This window comes from Papilio machaon, chromosome 1, assembly GCF_912999745.1.
Source record: "Papilio machaon chromosome 1, ilPapMach1.1, whole genome shotgun sequence".
NCBI lineage: Eukaryota > Metazoa > Arthropoda > Insecta > Lepidoptera > Papilionidae > Papilio > Papilio machaon.
Window position 1 is genome coordinate 6953208 of NC_059986.1, and position 17833 is coordinate 6971040.

The 17833-nt window shown below is 36.5% G+C and overlaps 1 protein-coding gene across 2 annotated transcripts; it reads left to right on the forward strand.

Moving 5' to 3' along the window:
* The first annotated feature begins 1387 nt into the window (after positions 1 to 1387).
* Positions 1388 to 10986, forward strand: LOC106719780. Of its 2 annotated transcripts, none has more exons than XM_045683955.1 (13): positions 1388 to 1550; positions 2271 to 2467; positions 2604 to 2662; positions 3259 to 3445; positions 3763 to 3935; positions 4492 to 4969; positions 5434 to 5515; positions 5815 to 5935; positions 6007 to 9070; positions 9281 to 9548; positions 9719 to 9847; positions 10148 to 10339; positions 10752 to 10986. In XM_045683955.1, exons 2-13 carry the CDS (start codon positions 2276 to 2278, stop codon positions 10904 to 10906), a joined length of 5100 nt encoding a protein of 1699 aa, XP_045539911.1. In that variant the 5' UTR covers positions 1388 to 1550; positions 2271 to 2275; the 3' UTR covers positions 10907 to 10986. The 2 variants fall into 2 exon arrangements, with proteins under 2 accessions (XP_045539911.1, XP_045539970.1); XM_045684014.1 differs by having other exon boundaries at positions 5818 to 5935.
* Positions 10987 to 17833: the final 6847 nt, after the last annotated feature.

The following is a 17833-nucleotide window of genomic DNA, read 5'->3' on the forward strand; positions in this document are numbered from 1 at the left end:
CCATTTTCTTCTCATAATCATTGTTGCGTTGCTCTTCTAGCATCAATCTTGATATTAATTCAGATAATTTTCTGTCTGCCATGGGAACTGAATCCCAAGCTGAAATGAAATGTCTAAAATTTTCTGGCAAAGAACTAATAATTTTAGTGATGAGCATAGATTCAGGTATTTTTCCACCTGCTTGATTTATTCTATTTGCCAATTCTTCTAACTTTGCTATATATAATGATATTTCTTCATTTTTTATATATTGAATTTCAAAAAATTTTTGTTGCAAAATATGTAATGACGTGTCTGATTTTGATTCATATATTGAACACAACTTTTCCCATATTTGTTGAGCAGTTTCACAATTCGACACTTGTAAAATATTTTTGTTGCTCAGTCTTGTTACAATTATAGATTGTGCCTTTGCGTCTCGTGTTAGCCATTTTTGATCTTTTCCGTCATTTAAATCTGATCCGTTTACAACACCAAATAATCCTTGTGCTTTTAATATAACACGAATTTGAAATTTCCAAGACATCCAATTTGATAATCCTTCCAATAGCAATATATTTTGGTTTTCTGAAGTAGCTTCCATTTTATATACCGTTTACCCGGCTCGTTCTTTTGACCACGCTTTACCGCGCTATTGTATCTATTGCAATCCAGTATTCTGGGCCCATAACCTGTTCGCAGAGTATGTTTTCTTGAACAGTGGAAGTGGATTGCCATAGAAACACTTGTATAATTTGAAAAGAACGTTTATTTTAATTTAAGAAAACTTTTACATATTTTATACCGTGTACTTATCTTGACACTTGCACAAGAAGGAAGCATAGATTAACAAAACTTGTTTTTTAATGAATTGAGTGTTGCCTTTATCCAACAATTTGTCGATGTTAACTTAACCAGTTTTCAGTTAAAGTCTCTAATGTCTATGTTTGTACTTAACCAAGTTTCGCTGAAACGCAGCAACGGCTTGCGCTGCTGCGCACTTAGCATTCAAGTTACTTAGCATAGCAAAACAATCAATTTGTTTTTTTATTTGATTTACATTATAAACTAGCTGTCACCCGCGACCCCGTCCGCGTCGAATTAAAAAAAAACTTAATACGTAGGCTATGAGTTCTTCCAGACCATGTTCTACATCTGTGACAAATTTTATCAAGATCCCTTGAGTCGTTCCTGAGATACCTTCTAACAAACATCCATCTAAACTTTCGCATTTATAATATTAATAGGAAGAAGTAAGATAATTTTTCCAATTTAATAAAAGAATAATATTGTTAAAACTGGTTAAAACAATTTTGTGGTATGCTTACTTTTCTTCTGCGTGTAACAAAACGTATGGTCAGTTTTCTTATAATACGCAGTCGCAGCAGCCCTAATTTTTGACAATTCGCAGCTGGCTGTATATATGCCGTAAAACCGAGAATTCGTTTATGGATTTTGTGTCGTAGTAGAATTATTAAACGGTATAAACAATTATTACACAAAGAAACATAAATAAACTCAAGTTCGGATAAAAATTTAATGAAAAAAGTGCATTTTACAACATGATCAAGGTAAATACCATTTTCTTAGATACATGCGACGTCTAGATTGTACAACAAACCTTTTTCATTGATTTAATCGATTAATTTTTTAACAACCTCAAAAGTATTTTAATATTCGTATTTTGTTGGTAACCTTTCCCTATTTCAATATGAAAAGACCGCTGATTATGTCAATAGAAACAACATTTATTTTAGTACCTACTTCATTTTTGTAGGGTGTTGTTAACCCTTAAATAGTGTGTCTGAAAAATTTATCTAGAAATGTCGAAATACTTCCATTTGTAGTACACCTAACATTCATTCAATTTTTTAGTGTTTACAATGATTCAATATTTTGTTGCTCCAATTCATACATAGCATTTTTATTACGATTTAATTTCACCAACAGATATTACGTCCTATTTGACCCTTGTGTGCTTTGTATCCAATAAGAAAATGGCTGATTTTAAATAGTCACTTAAGATTACTCTTTAAAGTAAAGATTATGGGTAATATATGTTTTACTTAGAAACAAAATGAATTCCTCAGTCTTCTGACTGAAGGCTAAGTTAAAATTATCTTTAAAGCAATATACAGTACAATTAACTATCTTTAAATAAATAACTCCCACTATTTTCGGCATATCACCATCTGGTAAAGTTGAGTTAGATTAACCAATGCTTAATTTGTTTTTATTTGTTCACTGATAATAATGATGAACAAAACAACATCTAATAATGTTTTCCACAGAAGTAATGGATCCAATTGATAATGAATGGCTTGGATATAAAAATGATCATATAGAGGAGGCACCAAACATTGGTAATGTAGCCCGCAGTTGGCAATGGAGGGAGCAAGGCATAGAACCATTTAATTATCCCAGCAATAAAACAGTGCTTGAAAATGCTGCCGAAGATATACTTGTGCAAAAACCTCTTAAAATTCGGGTAATGTTAGATTTTTGTACCTTTAATTTGGGTTTAATGTAATATGTCAACATAATGAAAATTTCCCGAATAAGAGAACAAAAATTACTTATAATATGGCAAGATTACTTAGTGAGGAATATGTGTTGTTTTACAGCGCTGTGAACTACCAGGTTACCCAAGATCCACCTTTCTGATGGTTTTCAGTCCTGATGGGTAAGTAGGATAAATCTATACTTTATATTAGATAAAGGAATAATCTGTTTGTTTGTTTGCATTAAATAAGCTCTGACAATAATGAATGAATTCAAAAAATTCTTAGACAACATTCTTTATATTCTGCACAGACAAAGCTGTGAGATACTGCTGTATGTACAGTATTTACATATGTACAAAATCATTATGATTTGATATCATGATTTGGTTATATAATGTTAAAAATGTATACATTGTATGTAAGAACACTAAAGTTAGTTTCATATTATATAATGTGTGACTAACCGTAAAACCTGTTGACTGTTGTGTGACATCAGTTACTTATACTATATACATACTATAGATTATTAATGTTACAGATATTAATAGAATCATGCAAGTTCTTATCCAATTGGAGATAAAATTGTTGAGACTACATACAGTTGTATAAAATAAACAAGTTTCATGTCAACATCAGTTTTTAGTAATCTTTGGTGTGTCACTATATATTATGTGGTTATTATTTCTGCTCCTTCATAACTAGTTGGTGTTCTATACATGTATAGATAAAAAAGGAGATTCTGTGTTTAATTTAACATTATTATTTTTATATGTAGAACCAAAGTTGCTTCTACTCACGGGAACCATAACATATATGTGTCGGAGTTGGCAAGCGGCAAACATGTGCGCATACTTAAAGGTCACCCGCGAACACCATGGTGTATTGCATTTCATCCGTCACATCCTCAATTGATTGGCAGCGGATGTCTCGGAGGTCAAGTCAGAGTTTGGGATATCTCTAGTGTAAGTAATAATTTAATTTTACTATAATACTTTATTTATTTTTATAAATGCTTAATATACCTTTAACTAATAATGAATAAGATTTAAATTAATGAAATTTTATGTTTTTGTATTATGTTCTATTACATAATCATACAATTAATATATTTACTTATCACATTTATGGTTGTGTGCTATATTTAATTTTGTTTGATATTTGAAATGTGTGGTGTTTGTGGTTTTTGTTGTATGTGATTAAATCTTTTCACTTATGTATTGTTTTTTTTTTTTTTTTGATTTTGGTATTCTTTGTTGACAATTTTATTTTACTATTAAAGGGTGGTAGTGAAGTATGGAATGTGCGAGCTGAGACTGTTATAGCCTCAATAGCATTCCATCCGAGGGAACAACTGCTCGTGATAGCCACATTCAATGAACTCTATTTTTGGGACTGGAACAAACCCGCACCTTTTACCAAAGTAACCACTAATAATGACAATGAAAAGATAAGGTATTTATTTATATTATTAAATTCCTAATTATGTTATTATATTAAAGTGAACAAAGCAACAGTGGTAGACACCAACAACAACAACATCTGTTGCAAGAATTGGTTGGCTTGTCTGGTGCTCTACCACGACCACACAGAAGACTGACAAGAAGTGGAAGAAATTCCTCGTTTCGACTGATGAGTGTGGTGCTGGAGACCTAATTTTAGTTTTCTTATAAGGAAAACATGAGAAGGGGAAGTGGATTTGACGGTGGAGGGAATACATAGATAGAGGGGATACATATAATTATATAGAAAAGAGAAATATTCTCTTTCCGTGCATCCTCTCCTTCTCCTACAGATAGGCAACGCATCTGGAATGGCGGATGTCTTTGGGCTGCGGTCGCTTTGCTGTTTCGTATTACCTTATTATATAAAATTTTTGATTACTTACAAAAATACAAATCTCTACTTTTATGATTTAAATTTAGATTATACGAGGTTTAGGGTCATATGTTTCTACTATTATATTTTTCATATTCAGCACAGTCGTGTCAATTTAATTCTTAATTTCCAGATATGTGGCATTTGATGCTTTAGGATACAAACTGATAACGGGGATTTCGCAATGGGTGGGCGTGGCCGCGCCCACTTCTCTGCCTCCACACGGATCAACCAGCCCACCGTTGCAAAATCTTACTCAATTCAGACGAGGTGATACAGATGACTTTAACAGCGGTGCGAATAACGCTGCAAATAATGCAGCAAATAACGCTGCAAACAATGCAGCAAATAACGCTGCAAACAATGCCGCAAATAACGCTGCCAACATTGCAAACAACAATGCAAATATTGCTGTAAACAGTGCAAATAATCCTGCAGATGATTCTGACGACGAACCTCCATACAGACGACCGCAAGATGGTTCTCCGCAAGAGATGATAGTGAATTCTTACCAAAGTTTAGTTCAACGATACGACAGCTTAGTGAGAAACTACCAAAGATTGTACATGGTCAGGCATCGACTCAGCAGAACACCATCACCACCCAATACGGTAACATAATGTTTTACTGCTCAGTCTAATTAATTTACAACTGTTCTGCAGATCTATTAAAAAGTATATATATTACTAGCTGTCGCACGCGACTCCGGCTGCGCGGAACTAAAATAAAAAAATAATTAATAAGTAGCCTATGTGTTTTCAAGACTATTTTATATTTATGCCAAATTTAATTGAGATCTATGTAGCCGATCTGGAGATACTTCAAACAAACATCCAAACATTTCCAATCATTTATAATATTAGTAAGATGGTTAACATGTTTATATTTATTAATAATTCTTGTTATATTTGAGTGGAGTTACATTTGTTAAAAATTTCCATGAGCACAATAATCAGATATACGACACAGTTTAACTTAAAAATATTTGATGAATACATAATTTATTTAAGTAAATTACATTTCTATATATCAATATATACATAATATAAATATTATGAGATAAAATGATTTATAGATTGACCGCGGGACAGACCCCATGGAGACGGACCCCTCGCCCGGCGGACCCACGCGCATCGCGAGACCCACACCACAAGATGGTAACATTATATAAACATTTTGAAACTTATTATTCTACTGTCAATCAATTAAGTTATATAAATTTTATATGAATTAATTAATTAAATAATAAGACCAACTGCAACCCCCTTTATACTACTGCATAGAATAACTTAACGATATAAGCGTTTAGAGTACACAATATGTTAGTGAAAACTATTATCTTATCGTTAGTCAGCGAATAATATAAAAAATGTGGGTTAACGATATAATGTTTATAAATATAAAATAAATAAGTTTAATTTGATTTGAACTCAATTAGTATGTGATTGTTATGTAGCAGATAACTCTGGTCCGAGCACTTCTCGTGCACAAGACGAAGGTGAAAATGTCGACGTCCCGAGCACTAGCATTCGTTTCCCAAGTTTTAATTCTTTGTCATTGGGAAACAGGTCACCGAGGTAATATTACCACATATTTCTTTTACACGATATTTGTAAATATTTTATTTTAATCAATTCTTTTCTTTAAGGGATCAAACTCCGTCTCAGGAAGAACAGTCCTTGTTCGGATCCGGATCCTCGGCGTTTCAACCGCTGAGCGATTTCGGCAGCCGCCCCTTGAATAGATCTACTTTTACTAGTCATTTGTCGAGAATGTTGATGAATCCGTTCTCATCTACGACCAGCTCCCCCAGATCTAGCAACGGAGATTCCCCACAAGAGGAGAACTCCACAAATTCTTCGCGCACGAGTATATTTATATCGTCTCGGCCGGAGACTGAAAGATCTGCGAATGCGGATGAGACGCAACGCAGACCTCAGAGAGACTCGTCGCAGCCGTCGGGCTCCAGGAGAGATCGCATACCGATAATACTCGAAGCGCTGGCATCTCCTGTCAGCCGCTGGCCGCCTCCGCCGCCTTACAGGAGCCACAGGAGTAGCTCTCAGAGGCCCACCATGACTAACTCCTCGACACAGATGAGCCCCGTCTCCATGCCGATGGAGGCGCGCACTATAAACGAGAGTTTAGATTTAATTCGTGACATTCTCCGAGATTCGGGTACCAGGCTACTGAATTTGATCACCAACATGTCCTTGGCGACGTTGGCTAACATGGAAAGAAATAATCCTCATAATCCCCGACGAGGAGGAGACGGCCCCAATCCGAGCCGAGCTTCCGGAGCGGCCGCCGGAGCGACGTCGGGCGCCCGCAGAGATCCGCTCTCCTCCTCTTCCGATTCTGACAGCGATCAGTCTATGGAACTAAATATATTCAGAACGCCCAATTCCAACTTCAGAGAGGATGAAGATCTATCAGACGATGAGCTGCCCGCCACTTCCAACGACGGCTCTCAACTCCCCACCGACAGGATGACGTTCGAATTAAACGTTAACTTGCCCGACGAGACCGGAACGAACGGGATTAACTTGTCGGCTAGCGGGAGCCGATTTCATATTCGTACTCATAAGTTCGAAGCCGGCGAAGCGGAACCCAGCACGTCTACCGAAGATCGGCCCGGCACGTCCGGAACGTCCGGCACGTCCGGAGCGTCCGGAACTCGACCTCCGCCCAATGTTTTTCGCCATAACGTGTCATCCACTAGTCGTGATACGTCTCGCACGCGCGGTAATGTCGTTCCTCCTCGTGAAATTTATAGGAAGGTAAAATCCGCCGTGAACGCTCTACAGAGACATACCCTGATACTGACTAACTTGTGGTTACACGGTCACCGAATCACGATGAACCAGCTGCGCAACATGTGGGACAACCTGCGCCGGCGCGTGCTGGTGATGCAGCGGCAGACCGGGCACCAGGATGTGCCCACCCAGTACACGCGCACCCTGCTCGAGCGCTGCATGATACTGACGCAAATGTCGGAGAATCTTCGCACTACCGGAACGTTCGCAACCAGGCAAAGGACCGATAACAGCGAATCTGCAAATAGAAATGAAAATCGGACCGAAACAACCGGCCAAAGTGGGCAAAGCGACGGCGCGTCCACTCCCAGCGAGCAGGATCCGCCGCCGCAGAACTATAGAGCCGCCAGGCAGTCGGCGACTGCGCGATCCAACCAGAGAAGGTCCTCGCCTTCCCCCCGCTACGCGCCTCATCTCAGGCAAAGACTCATGTCTCATCGCAGGTGGACGGTCGAGGATGAAGTGAGACGAAGACTCCGGAACCCTACATTACACCGTCTGACCGAAAGGTACGGAAGCAGACCTCGCAGGGAATTCGCTAGGGCTCTCGAAATCAGTGCGACAAAACATGAAATCCGTATGAGAGCCATGCAGGTTCTCTCGGTGATGTTCAACATGATGATGATGTGTCTCGAGGAACGCGGCCTGAGTAATGTTATCATTACTATGTTAAGAACCTTGAAGAAAGCTTTGGCGCTCACTTGCCTAATGCTAATGTCGAACAGACGCAACGCTCGACACCATGATAATCCGGCGCAGCAGGCCGTTCGCATGGAAGCTCTCAACGTGGTGCGAATCGAGCACATCGACCACGCGGGGCCGATCAACGTCGATGAATCTCCTAATTCCTTGTCCAGCGCCTCCGACGACGATCAGCTCCAACGGGATGTTTATTTAACTTCTCAACTACCCTCGCGCAAATCCCGTGACGCACAGAGACAGAACTCGAATTCATCGAATAGAAGGAGTGAACAGATGCAAGAAAACTTACCGGCGTCCTCGGCCGGGAGCTCCTCGAGCACTCAGAAATGGAGCAATCGCCTCGCCGTTCAAATATCGGCGGCGAACAGGAATAATTCGATCACAGCGATCAATCGAAGAAAAATATATTTGGAGCGCAAGCGACAAAAGGCGTTGCACAGAACGAATCCTTCGGCTCACCCGCTGCAAAAGAAAAAACTTCTTCCGCCTGTCTCCAATCATAGAATTCCCGCTTTGCGCTCTATGCCGCGGAAACCTAAGATCAGTTACAAGCTCAATTCGAGCAGAAACCAATCGTCGAATCCCGAGCCGGTCCCGGGCCCCTCCAGCTTAGCTCCGGGGGCCGAGAACACGAGTCAGGAAACGCCCAGAAACGAATTATTGATCGATTTAGAGAACAGAGTAAATTTGATAAGATTGGCGCACTTACAAACCATGAGGATGCGTCAAGCGAGAAGGCACATGGAAATGATACGGGTGTACGCGCCCTCGTCCGTGCGCGACATCGTCTCTCGGCCGATCAGCAACAGCGAGAGCCAGCCGCGGGAGCAGCCGGCGCAAGCGAGCGCTGCGGCTCCGGCGCCGGTACCGTCTCCGGCTCCGGCTCCGGCTCCGGTGCCGGCTCCGGCTCCGGCCCCGATTCCTATTTCGTTTCCTACTTCGTTTCCGCCCCCGAACTCGGCACCGCCTCCGGCCCCGGACAGCGGGCGGCGCCCATTCCCCGAGTACCTGCCGCCGCCGCCCTCCTACCGCGGGGACCCCGACGAGCCGATATACTTCCACGAACGGTTCCTGCCGAACGGCGGCCCCATACCCATAGTGCACTTTCGCGAGCTGCCCTACGACGCCAGCGGCAACCGGCCGCAAAGACTGCCGAGAATACACGAATATCTGCAGCCAATTATTCTAGCGCAGGTGAGAAATTATAAAACACACCGTAAGTACACCATTAGTTGATGACGTAAATAGTTATTTACAAATATTGGGTATGTAAATAATTTAAATTTAGACAATTAAATCTATTGATTGTCTTATTCTAATATGTAACAAATTTTGTACATACTGTTCACCTTTTAATGTAATACAAAGCACATTTAAAAAAGCTTCGTTCGTGTTCAATTCCAGAATGCGATGTTGGTCGAGGAAGAGGCGAACGTGATGAACGGCGGGGGAGGGGGCGGGGGCGGTGCAGGTGGGGGAGGGGGCGAGGCGGGCGTGCGGCTGGTGGGCGCACGGCGCATGGGGGGTTTGGGGGGCATGGGGGCCATGGGAGCTATGGGTGGCATGGCGGGCCTGCTGGACGCCGGTATCATCTCAGAGACGATGCCGGCGCCCGCGCACCGCGTGCAGGCCTGGGACTTCACCGCCGGCGCCGCGCCGGACATCGCCGACAGTAAGTATACTCACAGCTCAAGGAATTTTGATGAACCTGTAGCTAAACCATTGACACAATTAGGGTACTCCAATAGTAGATGAAGTTTTTGTCTTTTAATGAGTTTTAGATAAGAAAATTGCAAAGTTGTTTGAAAGTTTTCAAAGCATGTTTATAAAATGTACAACCAGGTAACAAAAACGTGGTGGTGCGACGGTGTAGGATTCACAACGACGCCAGCATCGACATATCGAAGGACGGCAGACTTCTTGTGGCGCTGCTGCCGGTGCCGAGGTTTAGAAACACCAATCATTTGCTAGGTAAGTTATAATGTTAAACGACGTAATTTAAGGTGCAGTTTACGGCCGAACCTTCTCTTCGACCTAAGATAGTTAACTTATTAATTTGCTCCATATATGAAAATATACCAGAGCGATGTTCTGGCTGTGGGTTTCCGCGTGTATAAAAACCTATTGACATAAACATTATGTTTTAAGTGTTTCGAGAGTGCAAATTCATGCATTCACGATATCCCATTACGGCGCTCTCTTATAACTCTTTCATAAATTAATGTAAAGACAGTTGTGACACGTGTTGTGTAAATGTGCGAATGTGCGAAGGCGTGTACTCGCTGGAATGGTCGCGACTGGGTCACTGTCTGCACACGGCGGTGCTGGAACAGAGCCCGGTGTCCGTGGCGCTGTCTCCCACCTCGCGACACCTGGCCGTGGGTCTCGGCTCGCGTCGCTTCACCACGACGCCGCACGCCAGGAACAATGTCTTCGCACAACTCTATCGCCTCGATCCACCCGGTATATATAACTTAAACTAAATTATTTTTCATTATTGACATCGCATATTTTACGCTGTCCTATATTTATATTAATACTAGCCGATGCCCGCGACTTCGTTTGCACGCATTTAAAAAAAGCTTGATAGAAGTATGAAGAATAGATTTTAGCCGATTCTCAGACCTTTAGAATATGGATATAAAATTTTACATAAAATGAATCAAGCTGTTTCGGAAGATTATGGTAACTAACATAATTACACGAGAATTTTATCATCTTACTAAAAAACTAAATGTACAAAAATATAGGAAAGAGTTGTTTAGGTTTTTCCAAAAATTGCAGAATTTTAATTCATATCAAACTCTCAGCTCTGAAAACATACAACTTATATTAAAAAAATATAGAACAAATTGTTATCTTATCGACGTTTCAGAAAATACTAGCAGGACCGGTCTTTCGCCGATCAAGGAATTGGAGCAGAACTGGGAGCACGGGTTTACCAGTCTCAACTGTCTCCGCTGGGCGCCGCAGCCGGGACAGGGTCTCGTCTACGCCAACAACACCGGCCAGCTCATCATCATGAGCTAAGTGCACAACACAAACACATCGCACACCAAATTAACACCTAAATCTTATAAACATACAAACGTCAAATTACATACACAGCTCCCATTACACTATTTCATAATTTCATCTGGAATATTGTAATTTTGTAGTTATTTCGAGATAGAGTATATTGAAATTGTATAATAAAAAGAGCTAATGCGATATAAGAGTGAGAATACGTGTTTATAAAATTTAGACATTCATTTGGAACAAGTGATACGATTGAAGACGTATTTTCGAGCTATTTCGTCATTTTTACTCACAATGTATTGAGATTGATAACTCGAACATCGAGGTTCAAACATATTGTAAATTATACATCTGACTAACCTTGGGTTCCTGAGACCAAAATCCCTATACAAAACATATAGTCCCTGTCATTAACAAAACAGAAAGAACAATCTGTTTTAACCGGACATTTTGGTCTCAGAAACCAAAGGTATATAATTCATGGTTTGTAAGTCGATTACATCTAGTTAAATACTCTGTTTCTAAATAACCATTCATCTAATAACAGAAAGTAATTAATATAAACTTCTGATTAAGACATTACTTAGTACAGTAACATTACTAAGTAAGAAAATCACAGTCAAATAGTTGAAACTCTATAACGTATTTTGACGCTCTAGTAAACATACTAGAATATTCCCATTTTTAATATAACATTAAAAATTCTATTCGAATTGTCACTTTACAAATTATTGTATGACTTTTGAATGAGAGAAAGTAGGACACAGCCTGTGTGTGTAGTAGAGATGGTAGATTTAGTAAGGCAAAAGGAAAGTTCCAGAATGTGTCAATCACCTGGCAACACATAAACTGTATTGTAGCCATATCTATGGCAGTGAAAAAACAAGCAAAGATATGACTAAATGATGATGAAACCTTCGTAATTTTATTACCTAATCTAAAAATACTACCGTCGAATGTACGGTAGAGTTGCTATTGAGAAATTGAGCCAAAAATATGTCTATTGAGGTTGTATTAAAGAGACGAAATGTATGTATGGATGTTTGAATGCAAGAAAAATGATTTTGAATGTTTGTATATTTGTTCTGATTATGATTATGCAGTGTACAAAATAATTTCACCTAATGTTCGATTGTCGATATATTTCATTTGTTCCACGTCGATGTGCACTAAAATGACAGTTCTTTGCAAACGTCAAAAATTTAATCTATGACAATGCAACGTGGACACAATGACTGTTTCAAAATAACCTCAAAAAATGCCATATTGATTTTTGAATTTATTTAAATCAGAGGTTAGGAGTATACTGGGAATTATTGCATATTAAAAAATAATGTCAAATAGGTATAATGATGTAAGTGATTAGGAATATCGATGTTGTATGCGTATTGACGTTTTATCAAAAAGCAGAGGAGAAAATTCATTAAAAATTTAGATTTTAGACTTGAAATAATTATGTTGTTGTCTTTGAAATGCAAAATATTATAATCATGTAGGTTGTGTTGATAATATGTGTCGATAGAAGTCACTGCAATCGAAACCCACAGCAAGATTAAAAAATAATAACTAATTCACAAATCTAAAGTGTTTTTCAACCCAAGGGTCACAACCCACAAGGGGTCGCAGATTTTAAATTGAGTGGGAGTACCTCGAAATATTGTGGTAACTTATTTTGACTAGGACCCTATAATGTTAGTTCCATCCCTTCGGTTGTGAAGTAATGAGCCGACGGCATTATCGGTAACCACTTTTTTCGTCGTGAGGGGTTTCGAAATGAAAAACACTGATTTACACAATTAAATTAACATTGTTAAAGTTTCTTTTACTCCAACTTATGCCATTTAATATCCGAAGACATTTTTATGTGTTCACAAAGTCGATGTTACGATTATCAGGAATCACAACATCGATATTTATAATTACCGATAAAATATTTCGATATATATAGTCAATGTTTCAAATTTTAAGATTATTATGTGTATAGATATAGTTTTTAAATAGTTCGATGTCTTTCATTAAATTTATTTTTAGATCTTGTTGATCTCTGTATCTAAAATTAGTAATTTATGAAAAAAATTCAACGTAAACAAAGTAAAGATTTTCGGTCAACTGTACACAATCTTTTTATCTTGTACATTCTTTCGATAACACGAATTCAAAAAAGTTGGTAAATCATAAATATTCATTAAATAGCACTCATATAGATATAATACATATCCGTTATATATACAGTCGAACCTGGACAAGCGGGAGTCATTGTCCACGACGGATGACCTACAATATATAAGCAAGAAAAATATCGCAGTACCTTGGACTCTCTTATACTGGTTCGACTGTTTATCAATTCATGTATTTTCAGTTATTTTAGGTAATGCTGTATCTATAGTTTAATAAAAAGAAACTTTAATACGTATCCAAATATCCAAAGTAATCAAAGTAAATGTTTTAAACTTGTCGTTTAGAATTACGTATGTAGTAGTAACTACCGACACAAATTTATATGAGTTCGAGATAATTGTGTAATTTGGTTATTCTTATAAAACTTGAATGATGAAATTGGAGACTGTTATTTTATATAAAACTAGCTTTTACCCGCGACTCCGTCCGCGCGGAATAAAAAATAGAAAACGGGGTAAAAATTATCCTATGTCCGTTTCCTGGTTCTAAGCTACCTGCCCACCAATTTTCAGTCAAATCGATTCAGCCGTTCTTGAGTTATAAATAGTGTAACTAACACGACTTTCTTTTATATATATAGATTAATATCTCAATCGCCTCCTTGATGTCAACGTTTATTTGGTTAATTCAGAAGCATTAAAACCTTTTTTTGTATATGACGATAAAAAGCGTAACTCTGTATCACTGCATCTTTAACTTTCATGCAGAAACATAATATTATCTAATAAGACAATACTTTTTTCCTAGAATGTTGGGTCTACTTATGCCATCATACAAAGGAATAAAGTACCAACTAGTGTAGTTAATGTTTCACGAAAGTTTTAATGAGTGAATAAAGTTTGACGTAATTTTGATTACCTTGGATACTTGTGAAGCAATTGAGACCTAATAGAAGAATATTTTTTTTATTTCTTCCTATTTGAATTATAAATTAATTAATAATTAATAATACCAATATTTGTATGTTTGATAAATTAACAAGTTAATATTTTTCGAATTACAGTTATGAATCTCAGCTTCATACAAAATTACAAGATCGTTCTTACATTTTCTTCTTTTCAACATGAATCGCTAATTTTAAAATATTTATTGTTCAATTCACCGTTAGTTTCTGTGGACAATATCTGTGAATAAGACATATCGTCATCCTTGTCATTATCTTGACAGAGATAACAATATGTTTTAAATGGTAATTTTAGTCTTAGAAACCCACGGTCAGTTCTTCCACATTAATTGTTTTACGTAGTTTGCAAAAAAAATACGTTTTACATTGCAAGTAAAGAAAAAATACATATAGTGATATTTTGTTCCTTCATTTTATTTTACTAAGAACATTATTTTCACCATTGATTAATTTTTACTGTTTACTTTAATCTTTGAAGGAAATGTAATTTACTATTTCTTTATTACTCCTTAAATAATGGATACATATTTTGTTAAAACCTTCTGAAGAGGGATATACTTGATATTGCAACTATAAATAAATTAAAATATCGTTCAAATTTATAAACAATACAATTTTGCTGTCAGATATTCATCTAATTGCATGATTATTTGTAATTATTGTGATCGTTTTAATTCTATGTACGTATAAAGTACTTCATTCTCTTGAATTTAAAAACATCGACCCATGCGACGAAAACGGTTACATCTCTTAAAAGATATTTTATATAACTCTTTTCGTTGTTTGGGTGGAAATATACAATTTCATTTACCTTTCTTGATGATTCTTATATGTTTATGTAATAGATTTATTACCGTTGGTTTCTGAGACCAACATCTCCGTTTAAAACATATCGAGACAGCAATATGTTTTAAACTAAGATTTTGAACTCAGAAATCCACGGTTAGTACAGCAGTAGTTATATAAAGATTATCACTAATACACGATGTTCATTAGAATCTTTATTAAATCCATAGATGTTAGAATTAATGTTTTTTCGTCTTAATAATTAAATTTAAAAATGTAGTAAATAGGTCGTCATCAGTACTTTATATTTTTTAAATATATATTAACAATCATCTTATTTTCTACCAGTGGTAGACGCCAGCAACAACAACATCTGTTGCACGAATTGGCCTCGCTCAGTGAAATACCACGACCACACAGAAGACAGGAGTCTAGTGGAAGCAATTCCGCGTTTCGTCTGATGAGTGTGAAGGCCTAATTTAAGGGGAAATGTTCTTTTTTTGTGCGTCCGCTCCTCCGTCGCGCAAAGGTAGGCAAATATAGGCAGCGGTCGTTTCGTTATCGTTATCGACGAATTCAAGTAGCCGCTCGCACGTTTGCAACCTTATGATATAAAAAAATCTTCCTTCGTATTTGTCCTGGATAGTTTATATATTTACATTTATAACTATCATATAACTTTAAATTGGCGAGTCGTTGGCAGTCAACGTGTTAAGGTGTTGCAACTATTGCAGAAGTTTTATAAAGATCCACATGATTGAATCATACCATTGTAATATGATAATCAACTCTGCATCCCAAATCTAATAAGTAAATAAGTATTTCCTTTGAAGACGCATTACCACGCTTCCTTTAACGTGGTAACGAGGTAATTGATCAAAATTGCCCAGTCTTCCCTATCCCTAATTAAACAAGTCGGGTAGCGCCTTCTTTCTTACTCAATTCGAATTTATATCAATTATTCGTTCTGGTTCAATAAAGTACACCAGCGGAATTTTAAACCAGCATTGGCAAAAATAATCTTACGAGACTATGAAACTAAAATTTCTCAGTATTATGATGACGGCCATAAAATTGTGGCATTGTAAATGTTAGTGCATATATCGCTTCATATTTATATACGCAGCTTTGTGTAAAACTTAGGCTTTGAATAGATGTATGACAACAATATTGCCATTCCTTTCATACTGTTTGAGAAAGACGGAGGCAAATTAGGCATAATTACGCAATTTGAAATCAACGGTGTTTTATTATAAGTACTATACTAGATAGTGGATATCTTTTAATCGGTCTCATACTATTCAATTTATTACTATTTTAATTAGGCTAGTTACATTTTTAATATATTTAATACAGTAGTTAAGGGCATTTATTGGCCATTTTTTGCCTAATTTTTAATTTTTTTTGTAGTAATTCCACTTGACAATTTTCACAGTATTTTATAAAAATAAATTTAATATGCTTCTAAATTGTTCATCATCTTATACAAAACCAAACTATTTGTCAGTTTTTATATACTATAGGATCTTATATTACGATATTTACTACAGTTTTCCTTTTGTATCCGTTTCAAAATAGGTTCAGTAAATTATAATTATTTATTTATATTATTTATACGTAAAACGACAGAATAATCAAACGTGAAGACAGATAATCCGCATTTTTTATACTTTATTTTGCTAAAACAATTCAGGCACTTCACTTACACAATCTTAAATTTAGTGATATCATAGAGGCATTTAGAAGTAGGCAACAGGCAGGTGTAAAAATACAGTTTACGTACAAAATTAACTAACGTAGTAAAATTGCTTGATACACAAACGCCGCGATGTTTTTACACAACCATGGATCCATACATTATTATGTTTGACGAGCTGAGTTTATTAGCTTATTTTATATATAATTTTGGATTATTAATGGTGTTTGGAGATTCCATATAATCCATTAATCATTTAAACAATATAATTGAGAATTTTGTTCCTTTTAATTTGAATTTTTTTTGAAGAAATGTTATTTTTATTTTCTACAAATCCTTAAAGAATATGTTCCTTTTTTTGTTTATTTCACATTTATAAGAAGCCATTGTTTATTTTTAAAACGGTATATATTTAAGGTTTTTATTTAAAATGTAAATATTTATCCCTCTTCGGATAGTTTGTGATAACCATTTATTTTGAAAATGTACAGATATTAAATAAGAAATAAAATGTACAGTGAATGTTACGCTTGTGTCTAATAAAATATAATAATTGCATAAATTGTTTTATTTATTCCTAACATTTTTATGTTCCACAAATGTTATTACTTTGTTATAAATGCATCTTTTAGTCTTAAATTAAGCTCGCTACGCACGGTTGGCAAACAATGGCCAACAGCAAACAGCAAACATGAACGTGTGGATTGGTGTTCGCTGTTTGTGACAGTGATCGGCGTCTTTGCGACTTTTCTACACAATTTAAAGGGTTTTCGACAAACGTGGCCTGTTTGTGTTCAGTGTTTGGCACGTGTTTGATAATTGTGGCTATTTGTAACAAACATCAAGCGTCTGGAGCGGCCATTAAAAGTAAATATTTAAAAATGGAATACGAATTTTCAAGGTCGATTAAGTACACAAATAAAAGAAAAAATGTATAAATATCTTAGTTTATTCAGTTTTCATAGAATGTGATCGCATAAATGAGGCTGTGTCAAATAAAAAATAATATTTAAAGACAAAATATAAAACTTTAAACATTAAATAATTGTTACGAGAATTTAGAGTCTAACTGATAAGTTAAATTTAAAAAAAATGGACAATTTTATAAAAATGTTAACAAACATCAGAGTACTGAATTACTTGTTTACTAATGTGTGAAAAAATATTTTTACTCAGTAAATAACCAATACTGACAATATTGCAATATATAAAATATAGCTATTTTTAACATTTTATTACCTACATCAGCATTTAACATAACATACAAAAAAAAAAACTAAAGTCACACCACAAGTACCTCAGAAATAGTACTTTAGTATTGAATATACTGGATTTAATATTAAATTAAAAAAAAACCTAAATAATATTATGGTTG

Bases quoted from the DNA above. Each gene is read 5' to 3' on its own strand.
- LOC106719780 (XM_045683955.1), top strand. From the start codon at position 2,276: ATGGATCCAATTGATAATGAATGGCTTGGATATAAAAATGATCATATA. The intron at 5,516-5,814 runs GTAACATTATAT...ATTGTTATGTAG, and splicing joins GAGACCCACACCACAAGATG to CAGATAACTCTGGTCCGAGC. The intron at 5,936-6,006 runs GTAATATTACCA...CTTTTCTTTAAG, and splicing joins TTGGGAAACAGGTCACCGAG to GGATCAAACTCCGTCTCAGG.